Source organism: Carettochelys insculpta, chromosome 2 (genome assembly GCF_033958435.1).
Source record: "Carettochelys insculpta isolate YL-2023 chromosome 2, ASM3395843v1, whole genome shotgun sequence".
In the NCBI taxonomy this organism is placed as follows: domain Eukaryota; kingdom Metazoa; phylum Chordata; order Testudines; family Carettochelyidae; genus Carettochelys; species Carettochelys insculpta.
Genome location: NC_134138.1, coordinates 89026744 through 89041421, shown reverse-complemented (window position 1 = coordinate 89041421; position 14678 = coordinate 89026744). Strand labels below are relative to the sequence as shown.

The 14678-nt window shown below is 44.1% G+C and overlaps 1 protein-coding gene across 6 annotated transcripts in view; it reads left to right on the top strand.

The window, feature by feature from the left end:
• CABLES1 (Cdk5 and Abl enzyme substrate 1) overlaps positions 1–14678 on the top strand; it is a 125429-nt gene that overhangs the window by 79413 nt on the left and 31338 nt on the right. For all 6 annotated transcript variants that reach the window (XR_012644439.1, XM_074987300.1, XM_074987301.1 and 3 more), the window contains one exon: positions 8585–8662. Coding sequence is in view for 5 of the 6 variants with exons in the window: in XM_074987300.1 (XP_074843401.1) it covers positions 8585–8662 (78 nt within the window). In the remaining variant the exon portion in view is untranslated. The remainder of the gene's footprint in view (positions 1–8584; positions 8663–14678) is intronic.

Sequence of the window (14678 nt, the reverse complement as noted above, 5' to 3'; positions counted from 1 at the left end):
AGAATAGGCACTGCAAAGAAGTACCACCCAGGAGACCCAGGGTGATAGTACCTTGGGGCCGTCTGATTGTCCAAGTGTCCCCGCTTAACCTCAAAAGTTGCCCCCAGGCAGTTGTTTGGGCAACCCACACAGACTTTGACCTGTTACCGTGTTACACTTTGCCTCAACGACTGATGTCGGACTCCAGCTTGACTTCAACTCTCGACTCCTATCTCATGATCCTAACCTGGTACCATCCCTGGTTTCCATTCTGACTATAGTCTGACTTTGATCCTGTCTTTTGATTCTAATAATCTGGTCTCCCAGGCTGACTCTGACCCTGCCTCTTGGTTTTTGGCACCCAATCTTGCAGTTCCTCTAACTCTAGCCTGCTGTTCCTGGTGGGCAGACCTCACCACAACTGTGATTGCTAGGTAAGACTGCCTACGCTCTGGTCCCTTACTTGCTTACAGGCACTTCTTGCACTGGAATGCTGTTAGGGTTACAGTGACCTGGAGATTCAAGAGCAACTCACTAAATAAATTTGAGGTGCCCCATCAGATTCTTGAATTCTGTGTTCCCGTAGGCACAGTAACCATACAGAAGAAGTGTACCCTGACATTCCATCTAACCTAAGAGATAAGCAGTATCATTGGGAAATATCAGGACAGAAGAACTCCAGCTTTATGAAACCAAGGGCTTCTCTGCTGCTTTGAAAGATATATATGGTCCTACACACCCAACCCCTTGGCCTGTAAGGAGCATGGATTACTTAACATTCACCATTTTGAAAAGAAAAATCTGTTGGTGGTAGCCACAGCATTTCAGTGATCTTCTGAACTCACCATCCAACGTTGTAGATGAGGAATTAATAAGAGTAGTGAACCAGCCAACATATGACAACATGGACACTGTTCCATCCCTCGACCAAGTCCACGCTGTATTTAGTGCCATGGAGAACTGCAGCGCTCCAGATTGGATGACATTCATGCAGACATATTCTAGTTCGTAGGTGAGACCTCTGTGAAGTGACTGCTCAGACCCTTTCTCAATATATGAAGACTTTCTGCAAGCCTTCAGAGTCATCACTGTTCTCACCATATTTCAAATAAAACATCTGACTGGGGTAGTTATCACAGCATCTCATTATGCCCAGTTGCTGGAAATGTTCTGGCCAGGTTATTGCTGTCATGTTCTATGCAGTATTGCTAATCACGTGCTGTTGCAGTGCAGTTTCAGGCCAGCATAAAGAATGGTAAACGTGACATTAGTAGCTCATCAGATTGAGGGGAAAATCAGAACACAGCAACAGGGCCGTTACGTTGTCTACATGAGCCTGTTGGTTGAACCCATTCGACGTTTTCAGTAGAGTTGGGCTTCGGCAACGATGACATATGTTTGGCCGTGCAGAGAAAAATCTCCAGTATGCCAAGGCTACTTATGACTGAATGCGTGGACCAATTTGTGTAGCAGTTGTTCTGCCTGGCTTATTTCCTATCACTAATAGTATAAAGCATGGCTGTGTAAGTGGCCCAGTCCTGTTCGAACTTTTTTCTGTAGCACAGCTTGATGACTCTGCAAGAGAGCTGAATGCTGGGATCAGCATATGTTTCTGGTCCTCTGGAAAATATTCAACCTGAACAGGTTGAAATATTTCATGAGATCTTTGAGAAGTTGTTCATGGACTTTTCTATGCCAGTGACTACTCTATAGCCACACACTCGAGAGATACAATTGATTATAAACAGATTTGCAGAGTCTGCAAAATAGCACCGGTGGACAGCTGGTCTGAAAAAGATTAAAATCCTGTATAAACCAGCACCGGGGAAAACCCCTGAAAAACAAAAGTCACCATCAGCAACACACAGCTGAATGCTATTACATGCTGCTTCTCTTTTGGCAGCACATTGTCAAATGTTGCTACTATGGACAAGTATCTGACAAGCTGCATCAACATAGCCAGTTCATCATTTGGCACACTATCAAATAGCTTCTGGCAGCAATATGATATTAAGCATCAGACCCTGATAACTTGTATAAAGCGGTTGTGCCGTCCAAGGAATTGGACGGAGCAAGAAGTGGTCCTGCTATAGGCGGGAGAGGAAGCTTCTAGAAGATTTACATGTATGACACCTGTGTGGTATGCTCTCCATTAAATGAAAGGATAAAGTTATTAGTAATGAAGTTCTGGAACACAGCCACTTTGAAGATATTGAAACCAGGCATGGTGCATCACAGTACCCAGGACTCACCGTGTGTTGAGGATGGATGACACCAGAATGCCATAACTTTATTGTACCTCTCAAGGCCCCATCCAGCCCTACATTTCTATGGTTCTATGAAAACCTCCCCGTTGACATGGATAGTGTGTTCAGCCATTGTTTTTTGGTGCACGGCAGCAAAGCCACAATGATTAAACTTAATTACCAGGGTTGGGCTGCCGAACTAGGTTGAAGTGCATATCACATGGTTCTGCTTCCCAGAAGTCCTCTCAGAATTTTATCAGCACAGTAATTTCCCTGGGCAGGAGCTTGAGAAAGAGCAAAGCAAGATTTTAATTCTTCCTCTTTTTAAGTCAGCTGAGTTATTTCCCTTCTTGTCCAGAAACATGGGTGCACATTTCAAATCTCTGAAAATGTTTTCTCCTCAGCAGTAAATCAGAGTTGTTTTGGAAATAAGAACACCTTCCTCTACATATACACATTTGCGGGGGAGGGCTGGGAGGAGGGAGGAAACAAATTTGTCTGCTCTTCTTGCTTGGATCATCAGACAGATCAAGAAAAAGATATGTTTTGTTGCTTTTGAAAATGTCCTCAGCAGCTATGGCTCTCTTTATGCCTGATGTGTATACAGTAAACTCGTATCTGGCATTCTAACATCTGGAACTCTCAAATAACTGGCATTTTAACCATGAGTAAATTTTAGTTACATTTTCCATAAATACAGTATAGTGAAAGTAAATACAGCAAATACAGGGTAAGTTTACAGTGTGCGCTACTACTGTTGCTGGTAAGCAAAGTACTCTACCTACATTTTTTGTTTGTTTCTTAATATCTAATCTATTTTTTTCTTTAGTGTTGTGCATTGCTATGTATACCTCTCTATTATCTAAAATATTTGAGTGTTTGGCAAACTCCTGGTCCCGGGGCTGCTGGATAGGGAAGCGTTTACTGTATTAGCAATGTCATGTTGTGAAGTGGCCAAGGGGGTTACATGCTTTGGGTCAGAGGCAGAGGTAGAGGTAGGGAGGGGTGTCCCTGTGAAAGGACTAGCACTCAGTATAACTCCTGTGGCCTCCCTGCCTAGACCCCAATGGCAGCTGTGCATGGGCAGCCATGGAACAGATTCAGCAAGTCTATGCTTCTCCTAGCAGTTTGTGGTCAGATTTATGTAAGGAAATAGTCAGGATTAGCAGAGGATGCACTGATGGGCAGTAGATGTTCATTGCTGCTTCACATTCAGTCCCCAAACCATAACGTGCGCCAACACCCTAAAGTTCTGGTGAAGAAGCTTCCTTGAAATGGCAGGTAGGAGAGACCATTACCATGGAGTCAGAACACATCCCATCTATCTCCAGAACTTTGTGGGATCAGAGTCCTACTCAATTTATGGAAGCAAAGGGGACTCCTGGAGCAAAATTAAGTGGGAAAAGTAAGTAGTAGGTTCCCCCCACCAAGTTGCTCTGGAATCTGTTTGCTTCCTTTTTGATTCCTAATATATACATTTTCTTCTTTTCCTTGGTGGAATCCCCTTGTGCCATAGCTCTCTCTGCATGTAGATATGTGAAGGCACAACTTTGGTTTTCTTTTTATATCATGTCTTCAGGGAGGTATAGTAGGTGTTGGTGGGAAAAGCTGGATTTCCAGAAGCTGCTGGGGGCAGGGAGGGAGAGTGTGTCTGGTGGAGATTGTGGTTTTCAGAATTCAGAGATGTTTTCTGATGTCAGCCTGAAAAACAGTGCCAAGCTGCATACATCAGCAAACAAGGCTTTCAGTGAGTGAGGGAACTTCTCTGAGTAATAAAATCATTTGGCAATACGCAGTGGTGAGGAGAAAAGGAATCTCATGCCAACTTTTATGTTTGTTGACTTGCTTTCTCAAATGTGAAAAACACATCCATCTTGGTGTATAACTGACTTTAGTACTATTAAGGCATCTTATAAAGTGCTGTCTTCATGACAGGTAAGATAAGAGGTGTTTTGGCACTAGGACAGAGAATGAGATAATACTATTATGCTGTAAGAAATCCTCCCACTGGTATGCAGTTGGTTATTCTTAGTAAATATTTTGCCTTTGCTTATTATTGCAGCATAAATATTCTCTTCACTTTTTCAGATACATTTTTGTAGAAAAATAAAATATTTGGGCTACAATGTAATGTTCCAGAAGGAAGACTAACCTCAGCCATTCAGGATTCCTCCTCCTCGCCCCAACCCTAGTGGCTGCCAAGAGCAGCATGAAGCAACTCTCAGCCACATGCACGGGCTTCAGAATACTGGGGAATCGTGGAGGCCGTTGGGCTAGTGAGGTGGCGGTGCTATAGAATAGCACATTGGCTGAGGGCTTAGCTGCGGTTTTAATTAAAATAGCTTGTGTTTCAGCCCTGTAGACGTCCATGATACTTATGGACACTAGACTAAAACTGTTCTTGTACTGAGCTTCCACCAAACTGACCAATGTAATGTAAAGAATAAAAAGTAAGGGCTGTAATCCTGGCCCCACTGAAGTCAGTGGCAGATACAGAAAAGAGGGCACCAAGGTTGGTGTATAAGGCACTGGAGTCAAAGGGTTACGGAAGTCTGATTGGCAATTAAGTGTCGGCAGTATTCTGAACCAAAAGGGGATTTTTAAAGTCTGTGTTTTACTGCTACATATAGAGCATTGCACTCACCAAGCCTGGAGAGTGCACAGGCATCATGACAGACTCTGAAAGTGACTGGATGAGGCACAGTCTGCTTGCCAACCAGAGACCTGTTTGGGCCCATGTAAATGCAGACTCAGTGCTTTTTAGAGCACACGGTCAGAGTCCGCATGAGGCAGTTAGAGTGCAGCCCGTTGCAAGAATTTTACAGATCACCTTCTTCTAGCATTCTTTGCCATCGCCATAAGCTCACAGTGTTCAGAAGCAGTAAACAATCCTGTATTAGTGAGGATAGAGGAGATATTAAAAATGTCAGCTGTTTACTGTTACTGTGGCTTGTGGAGTTTATCAGGTTTTGCTGGTGAAAATGATCTTCACTGATCCACTCACATCCACGTCTTCATTATCTTCAGTAATTAATGCTAATCACTAGGAGTTTATGGAAAATAGATATTGTCAAACTAGCTTGATAGCTCTCTCCTCAAAAATTACAAGTTTGGTGCTAAAGGTAACAGTGTCCATGTAACATACTTAGGCTGAGTCTACACTTGCTCCCAACTTCGAAGGGGGCATGTTAATCAGGATGATGGGAGATTATTAATGAAGTACTGCAGTGAACACGCAGCACTTCATTAGCCTAATGCTCCCCCACAGCAATTTTGAAGTGTCAAACTTCAAAGTGCCAGCGTGCGTGTAGCTGCAGACACTTCAAAGTGCCTTTATGCCCCAAAATTTTGACACTTCAAAGTTGCCATGGGGGAGAATTAGCCTAATGAAGTGCTGCATATTCACCACAGCACTTCATTAGTAATCTCCCATCGCCCTGATTAACATGACCCCTTCAAAGGTGAGGACTTGTAGATAAGCCCTTAGAGTTCTATAAGGCATTTGATTTGCTACCACATAATGCTTTGATTGAGAAACTTGAATGAAACAAAATCCAATGTAATACACATTAAATGAATTAATACCTGACTAACATGTAGGTGTCAAAATGTAATTGTGAACAAAGAAGTCACTGAATGGGTATGTTTCTAGTTTGTTCCAGCAGGAATCTTGCCTTGGTCTGCTATGTTATTTAACATGTGATCAATGACCTGGAAGAAAACACAAAATCTTCTCTGGTATAGTTAGCGGGTGACCCCAAAACTGGGAGAGTTTTAAATAATGAAGACAGATCACTGATACATAGCAGTCTGTATCTCTTGATAAAACTAGGTGCAAGCAAACTATACATTTCAATAAGGCCAAATACAAAATCATGCATCTAGGAACGGCGGGCGGGGGGAGAGCAGACAGTACTTCCAGGCTGGAGGCCTCAGTCCTGGGAAGCATTGACTCTGGAAAAAAAACATACTTGGCGGTTATGCTGGAAAATCAGTTGAAAGTGAGCTCCCAACACGATGCTGTGGCCAATGCAATATTGGAATGCATAAACAGTGGGATCTGACGAGTTTAAGTTCTGTCTCTATTTGGCACTAGAAGACAGCGCATTTGTAGTGTCTACAAGTCAAGGAGGATGTTATAAATTGTAGAGGGTTCAGAGAAAAGCTGCAAAAATTGTTAAAGAGTAGACAACGCACCTTACAGTGACTTCAGTTCTTTGAATCTATCTGTCTAACTTATCAAAGAGGAAGAGATAAGGGGTGGCTTGATCACAATTTATTCCTATGTGCTGAATGGAAATTTGATTATATAGAGGTTTCTTCAGTCTAGCATAAAGGTGGGAAACTTTTTGGATTGGGGGCCACTGACCCCTGGAAAAATCAAGTTGGGAGCCACATAAAAGTAAGGGGTCTAGCGCTAGTAGATTTAGTGAGCCCCTGTAAGATCTGGGGTAGGCAAAAAATGAGGGGTTCAGTGTGTGGGAAAGGGGTGCTTGGGGAGCAGGCTGGAGATGCGGGTGTAGGATCTGGGTGGGAGATAGGATGCAGGAGTGGGCTGGGGTGGAGGGTCTGAGTGGGAAGGAGGATGAAGGTGAGGGCTCTGGGCAGGAGGCAGAAGAGGGTGGGAGTGGGCATCTGGGTGAGAGGTAGCATGCAGGAGCAAGCTGAAGGTGGGTGTTCAGAATCTGAGTGGGATGTTGGGTGCACAGCTGGCTGGCAGTGTGTGGTCTGAGCAAGAGGTAGGGTACAGAAGCAGGCTGGGAGAGGAGGTGCTTGAGGGCTATAGGGTGTGGGGAGCCCTTAACTGGTGCAACTCCTCAGGGGCACAGGTGGCTCTCCATGCCCCATCGCTCCTGTTGGCTGTGATTCGGGGAGAAGCAGGGAAAGAGTGCCTTAACTGCCTCCTTCCCCTCAATCAGGCTGAGTCCATGGACCAGGCCCAGCCTGCAGCTTGCCTTAAATGGGCCTGTAAGGTTCCGGGTCCCCGTGGCCTCCCCCCTGCGCGCGCGCGCACGCACGCACACACACACACACACACGTTCTGCAGTGGTGATCTGGCTCTTGTGCTCCAGCTGTGTGAGGGGATGTGGGGCTGGAGTGCCAGTACAGGCTCCCTGAGCGTCACATGCTGGATCTGGACAAGCTACAGGCACCCCTGCATCTAGCAGAAAGTAGTATGAACAAGATCAGTGACTAGAAGTTGAAGCGAGACAGATTCAGACTTGAAATAAAATGCAGCTATTTGAACAGTGGGTAATTAACCACTGAAACAACTTAAGAAAGGTTGTGCTGGATGCTCGCTCATGGAGACTTTTAAGTGAAGATTGTATGCTTCTTCTAAAATATATGTTCTAATTGGAGCAGGGATTAATTCAGGGAATGGCCTGTGTTACTCAAGAAGTCAGACTAGATTAGGACAAAGGCCCTGTCTGGCCATATAACCTACAAATAGTTGTCTGACACCATTTTTGTGTCCTGCTTCTGATTGGTGGAGCTGAATCAATTTAAGATTAATTGATTGCTCATCAATTGATTGATTGATCTGGTAATAGGATCATATTGAAAAAGTAATGGAGTGTTTTACTTTTTTTTAAACAAGAAGAGTTACTTATATAATGTTTAGAGGGGTAGCTGAGTTAGTCTGTATCTTCAAAAACAACAAGAAGTCCTGTGGCACCTTATAGACTAGCAGATATTTTGGAGCATGAGCTTTCGTGGGCAAAGACCCACTTCATCAGATGCTTCATCACGAAGTATCCGACGAAGTGGGTCTTTGCCCATGGAACCTTATGCTCCAAAATATGTTAGCCTGTAAGGTGCCTCTTGTTGATATAATGTTATGATTTTATAATAGGAATACATTTTTTAAATGTTATGAGGTTTTTGTGTTTCTCTACTGATCTATTTTAAAGAGCATTATTTATAAACTTATTTGAAATTGCCTGAACTATAATTTATAACTCAACATGTCTGGGGTAGATTGATGCAACCAATACCAAGCATATGCATATAATATTTTATTACAAATAGTTTATCACCAAACTTCCTTGCTCTGTAACTGAAATTATTAAATAGAACTTCAATATAGAATTTGATAGATTAGCTCAGTTATCTGTCAGTATGATGAGTAGGTGATGTGAGACAGCATAACTCAATATAATTTCCTATAAACGATTCAGTTATATAGTATTTTTTTGGGAACACAGGATAACTTCTAAAAAGAGAGGAAGAGGAAATTGTCAATAATAGAAGCTGTTAATTGCTAAATCACTGGTTGTGAAAGATTGTTATTTGCTTTGTTTTTTTGCTGTGGGATTGTTTTTAATTTTAGTCTTTGAAGTTTTTTTCCTTTTTTTTAGAATAGTCCTGATCAGTGGCAGAAGATCCTTCTGTAGCATATTTTCAGTGCTGCCATATCGAGACTGTACCCAAATCGGGTATGTATATTTATGCATGTTACTTTGTCTCTTTGGGTCATAACATGTGTACAACTAAATACACACAATAAGGCTTCCATTTTAAAATACCTACCCCCAAAAGAGAAATATTTGGTTTGTGGTATAGTATCAGGTTAAAATAATATTTTTAAATCACAGGTTTCTATATCTGTTACATCTTACATTAGTAAAACTGAAAGAATTTAAAAAATCCAGTTTTATTTCTACAATTCCCATTTCTACTGTTCTTCATGTTTCACTCTTCTTGTACAGTGCAAGTATTCTAGACACTATTACTTTATGTATAGTCAGTCAGCTTTCACTTTCTGGTTCTCCTATACTAGGACAATGCTACAATATTTAGAATTCCAGCATTGCAGAAAAATTACTGAGTTCAAACAAAATACTGTTTTTAATTAACTGGTTAAATGGTTCAAAAAACTGTATTCAGTTACTGAAAATACCAGTTGTAAAAATGGGAACGTATAACTTATTAAACATGGTCCAGACCCTAACGCTGGTGACCACGACTTTAATGGAGCTATGCCACTTAACAACAGAGAGGGTCTAGATCACTAGGTTTGTAAATTTCCAGAAATACAAACCATGCAAAGCACTTCATTCCAAACTGAAACCACATAAGTGAAGACATCGACTTAGGATATATGAAGTGGGGCAAGAATGTGAAAGAGGAGACCCACAGATCACTGTGGATCACATTCAGCCCTTTTTATCTCATCACTACAGTACAGCAGGTCTGAATTTGGCCCATTATTTTCACATTGTAAGTTTTTAGTGTTACTGTTCAGTGTTTGAGTAATTCATAGCAAATTGTTCTGTGTGGGGAAAAAGGAAGCAGATACCATATAGTGAAATGGGTTCTATTGTAATGTCTTTGAGTAAAAAAAAAAAAAAAACTTTAGTTAATTAAACTGGAAAGATGCATCAAGCAAATTTTAAAATATTAGTAGTTTGCATCTGTAGTGCTTTCCAATGCATGTATGGTCACTGGAATACAGGATTCAACTGCTGTCTCAGAGAATTGAATATGCCATGGGAAGACTGAAAGCAATGGTCTCTGCTCTCTGAATTGCATTGATAATGAGACAGTCTACATCCCTGTAACACGTCCCGTGATGCCCAGCCCCTTGGTCTAGGGCGGGTGGCAACAAAAAAGGGGGTTAGGGCACCAGCCCATACCCAGTTCGGGCAGTCAGCGGCTCCCCGCTACCACCGTACAGGACCCCAGCCCTCAGTCTAGGGCGGGGCAGCAGTTCACAGGAGTTGTATAGTTCTGGGCCCAGCCCTCAGTCCAGGGCGGGGCAGCAGTTCACAAGAGTTGTATAGTTCTGGGCCCAGCCCTCAGTCCAGGGCGGGGCAGCAGTCCCACGTAATAATACAGTTCTGGGCCCGGCCCTCAGTCCAGGGCGGGGCAGCAGTTCACAAGAGTTAAGCACCGGCCTAGCCCTCAGTTTGGGGCGGGGCAGCAACACAAGGGTTAAGCACCAGCCCAGCCCTCAGTTTGGGGTGGGGCAGCAACACAAGGGGTAAACACCGGCCCCGCCCTCAGTTTGGGGCAGGGCAGCAACACAAGGGTTTACAGACAGGCTCAGCGGGGGGCTGGCCCTGTCAAGGAGGGGGTAGGGGGTCGCAGGCCCTCCCACTCCACTGCGACCCGGCCCGGGGCCCTGGGGGTCGCTCACATGCAACCCCGGCAGTGGGGATCCAGATGGCAACACACTGCCATTGGTTCGTGAGCGACGTTCCTCGGGCCACTTCCTACCTCACCCTCTGTTGGCGGCAGGTCCCAGTCCATTTGGTTGAGGGGTCCTCCTAGGTTGGTCTCCTCTGGGTCATCCACCTTTGGGGGCTCCGGCCAATCGTCCATAACCACGTCGTTAGGGTAGTCAGGCGGCAATACAGGAGACGCAAGGCGGTCCTGGGTCTGAGCACTGTAAGGATCCGCCGGGACTCTGGGGCAGCCCGCTCCCGGGGCCTCTTCCAAGGCGGGGGGGTCTCCGCCGGCGGGAAGGTCCTGGTAGGTCCGGGAAGTCCGGGTAGTCTCCTTGGGGCATACGGACCCGGGGTTGCGTGGAGCCTCTGGGGGCCTGCTCCTCCGGCCTGGCCGGGCGGCCGCAGGCCCTCTCCCTTTGGCCCCGAGGAGCTCGTGCAGGCACGTCCTCCCTGCCCGGAGGTCCAGCCCTGAATGGTTCCTGAGTCCCGCCTTTGGCTCTTCTAGCCCCTGGCCCCGCCCTCTGAGGGGCGGGCCTCTGGTCTCCTGACTCTGGCCCCGCCCACCAGGGCCTCTGCATAGCTTTCCCTGCCTCCGGGTCTGCAGGAGGCCATACTGACTCACTACAATCCCCAATATGATTTTAGCATGTTATGTCTTCCACAACATTTGTAAAGCAACAGGTAGTGGAAAGAGGACACAAAGTGCTGCGACGTATCAGTCCAGCCCTGCTTTCATTGTTAGGAAAGCTAAGGTAGGAGATTCACTCTGTCAGCTGAAGAAGCAGCAGCAGAGGAAGAAAACAATTAATTAACAGCCTCTTCAGGTAATGGCTGTTGTGAACCACAAATGAAGCAATGTGTTCATTGACTTCATTGCCAACTTTCAGAATGTGTAATTCTTGATCATAGTATCATGCTTTGCATCGTACAGTGAGGATGAGACATGGGTACTCTCTCTTATGCCAGTACAATGATAGCATCCCCTTAACTTCACTTCTACGTATCACTCATTAATATCCATCTGTGAATTTCTAATTCATACATACCCATAGCCAGGTACTGCTGGGGTCCTGAATACTTACTTTGGTTAACCATTGCCAACAGGTATTACAACTGAAACAAATTATTCCTTTGCATCCAAATTATTCCTTATTATTTTAGGTATTTGTTGTTAAAACCAACTAAATTCAGACAGGAGTGAAAAGTCCATGCACGTGGTGGAGACAATTTCAGCAGAAGAGTTGATGTGAACATACAGCAGTATTGCTTTTTGCCCTTCTCCTCGTCACAGGCACCCAGTGTCTTTGGGCACAGAGAAATTCTGGACACAGTTGTGTTTTCGGGGAGGCTTCCAGTCCCATGATACTGAAGGCAGCACAGAAGAACTCTCTCTACTATGTTTGCACAGGCACTTAAATTGTATTAGCAGAACCATTTTAAAATAGGATTGAAAAGTAGCTCCTCCTGATGCTGTCAGCGCTCTTTACCTGGCCAACGTGAAACAAGAACCATAACTGGCTTTATAACCAAGTGAAACCAATTTAGCAGAAAGCCTTGTAGAACCATGTTTTCAGTGGTAGCACAAATATAATTGAGCATCAGTACATATGGAGATCAGGGAGAGCAGAGAGAGATGAAATCAGAGATAGCACTGAGCATGTCTTTCTGATCCTCCCCAAATCACCACCACTAAGGCTATGTCTATACTGAAGAGATCGGTCAGCAAAAGAAAGGCAAATTGCGCAGTGCATTCGTGTATCTCCTGCTGACAGTTCTGTTGGGAGAGGCTTTCTCAACATTTGGCCCTCTGAGACTCACATGGTGTCCAAAGGAAGATTTAAAAAGGAACCAAAGAGTTGACAACATTACAAAATAGGCTTTTTCACAATCCGCCCATTCAGGAAGCAAGTTCCATTGTATGTGCTGGGCCTGAGAGGGGTTGAGTGCATGTCAGGGAAATGGATGTTCTACATCACTTACATTTTGGGATCTCAGAAAATACTTCCTTGGTTTCCTCTTTTTGCAAATAATACTGCAAAAAATCATATTTAAATCTTTTTGTCCTCAAAACATTTTTAAAACATGAATTGCCAGTTACTACTAGCCTTAGCACAGCTATGCAGGGGCATAGGTGCGGAGTGAAATCTCTCAGCAGCCTTGTTAAGTTTGCCCACTTTGCTCCTTTGCATGTTGGATGCTAATTTATCCCTGTCTCCATGAACAAATGAGTTGTGTGTGAGAAGAGCCACAGCTCCACTTTTGCCCCCACTCACCACTCAGGAGGTTATGGAGAGTACCTTGGAGAGCTCTGGGCCTCTCAACACTGTTGTTTATGTCCAGTCAGTCTTCTCTGAGATCCTCCTGTCCCACAAGCAGAGGAAGGTGGAAGTCAGAAGAGTCTGGAAGTGAATTGCTGGTTGGATAAGTGATCCCCTTCCTCCAGGGAAAGGGACCTAGGGGCACCATTTCAGATTTTGGTTGTGTGAGGGGAAATGTTTGACTATGACTCCTCAGGAGCTACTTAAGCACTTGAAAACTCTGTTTTTCTGGCAGATAGTGAATCCCTGTATTCTGTTAAGGTTTTTTTGATTTTCACTAGACATAGAGCATATATTTTTAGACAACTATCCATAGTGACTCAAAGATCTCTTTATTGATGCGTTCAACTAATTTTGACCCCAGCATTTTATATGTATATTTGGGATTACATTTTGCCATGTGCATTACCGTTCGTTTATCAACACCGATTTCGTTTGCCATCGTGTTGTCCACCCACTGAACTCTTGCCGTCTGCTTTGCACTTAACTATCCTGAATAAGTTTTGTATCTTCTTCAGATTTTGCCTCTTCACTGCTTCATTTATGAATGTGCTGAACAGCATTGGTTCCAGTACAGACCCCTGGGGGTCACCACTATTAACTTCAGTATTTCTTTTCGTCACCCGGCCCCCCATTATCTAATGATCCTTAGTGACAAGCCTTTTGTTATTTTAATAACCCTGCCTCTGTTTATAAACAAACTCCCTGCCCCAAAGGATGTGCTACTTTCAGCTTCCAAATTCAGCACATAGCACACTCAGGCTGTGTTGCGGCTGAGAGCTCTCTCTGGGGCAAGGGTGAGGAGATGCCACTACAAAATCTAGGGGAGGGTGGACTACATCCCCCGCTCCCCTGGAGGGGGCTGCCTTCACCTCTGTAGAAAGGGAGTTTAAAGTCACTGTGTCCAATATGTTCGCCACTTGCCACGTGGTGAATAGAACGCTGCATTGTGGCAAATACGTGGGTGGCCAATCCGTGGCTCTCAAGCCACATGCGGGTCTTGGAGCCTTTGAATGCCAGCACTGAATTAGAACTGGGGGGCTCTTGGCTCAGAGGGGGAGGGGGAGGGCATTTATTTAGAAGGGGGGCCTGGGAGTGCCTGGCTCTGGGGGAACTTGGCTCAGAGGGAGGGCATTTATTTGGCAGGGGGGGCAAGGTGCATGTGGCGAATATGGAAAAACAGCCGCCATAAATGTATCGATCTTTGAATTCCTATTGGACAATGCTGGTTTAAAGAAATAGCAGAAGGGGAGGGTAAAAAGAAATAAGATGTGAACATTCATCACAAAATTGAGATGTGGAGAACAAAATTCATAAAAAACCAAAATGATATGAGGAGAAGAGAGTCTTCAGTTGCCTGGACACAAATACTAGGCTCCTGGGTAGCAAACAAAAAGAATTGGAATTATTCATTTGTTAGCATAAATTCAGTCTAGTTGGATTATTAAAACCTGATGAGATGATTCACGCAACTGGAACCTTAAAATCAATGCTTGAAACCTATTTAGAAACAAATAGACAGAAGGGAGGGAGAGTGCCACTCTGTCAAAAATTGTGTTACCACTTCTGAGATACTAATAACTTGGAAGTAAATTATCTTGAATGTTTACGGATCAGCATCCTAACAAAGTACAAGACTGAGTAATGATTTGGTTTCTGCCTGAGACTGCCAAATCACAGTAGGGAACAGGATGACCACCCCCTTACACATTTATTTATAATACATAGGAAAAAAATTATCATTCCCCATGATCTCAAAGTTCAGTGACTTAAGTTGGAGTTCTCATACTGCCAATACTAAAATGGAATTTCTCAACACTATATATGACAATGTCTTAACTCAGGTGTTCCAGCTAGCATTGGAGAATTCTATATTAAACTTTGTCCTAAAAGATAAAGAACAGATAAAAGAACTAAAAGTTAATGATAGCTTAGGTACCAGTGATTAGAACTCGATCATACTT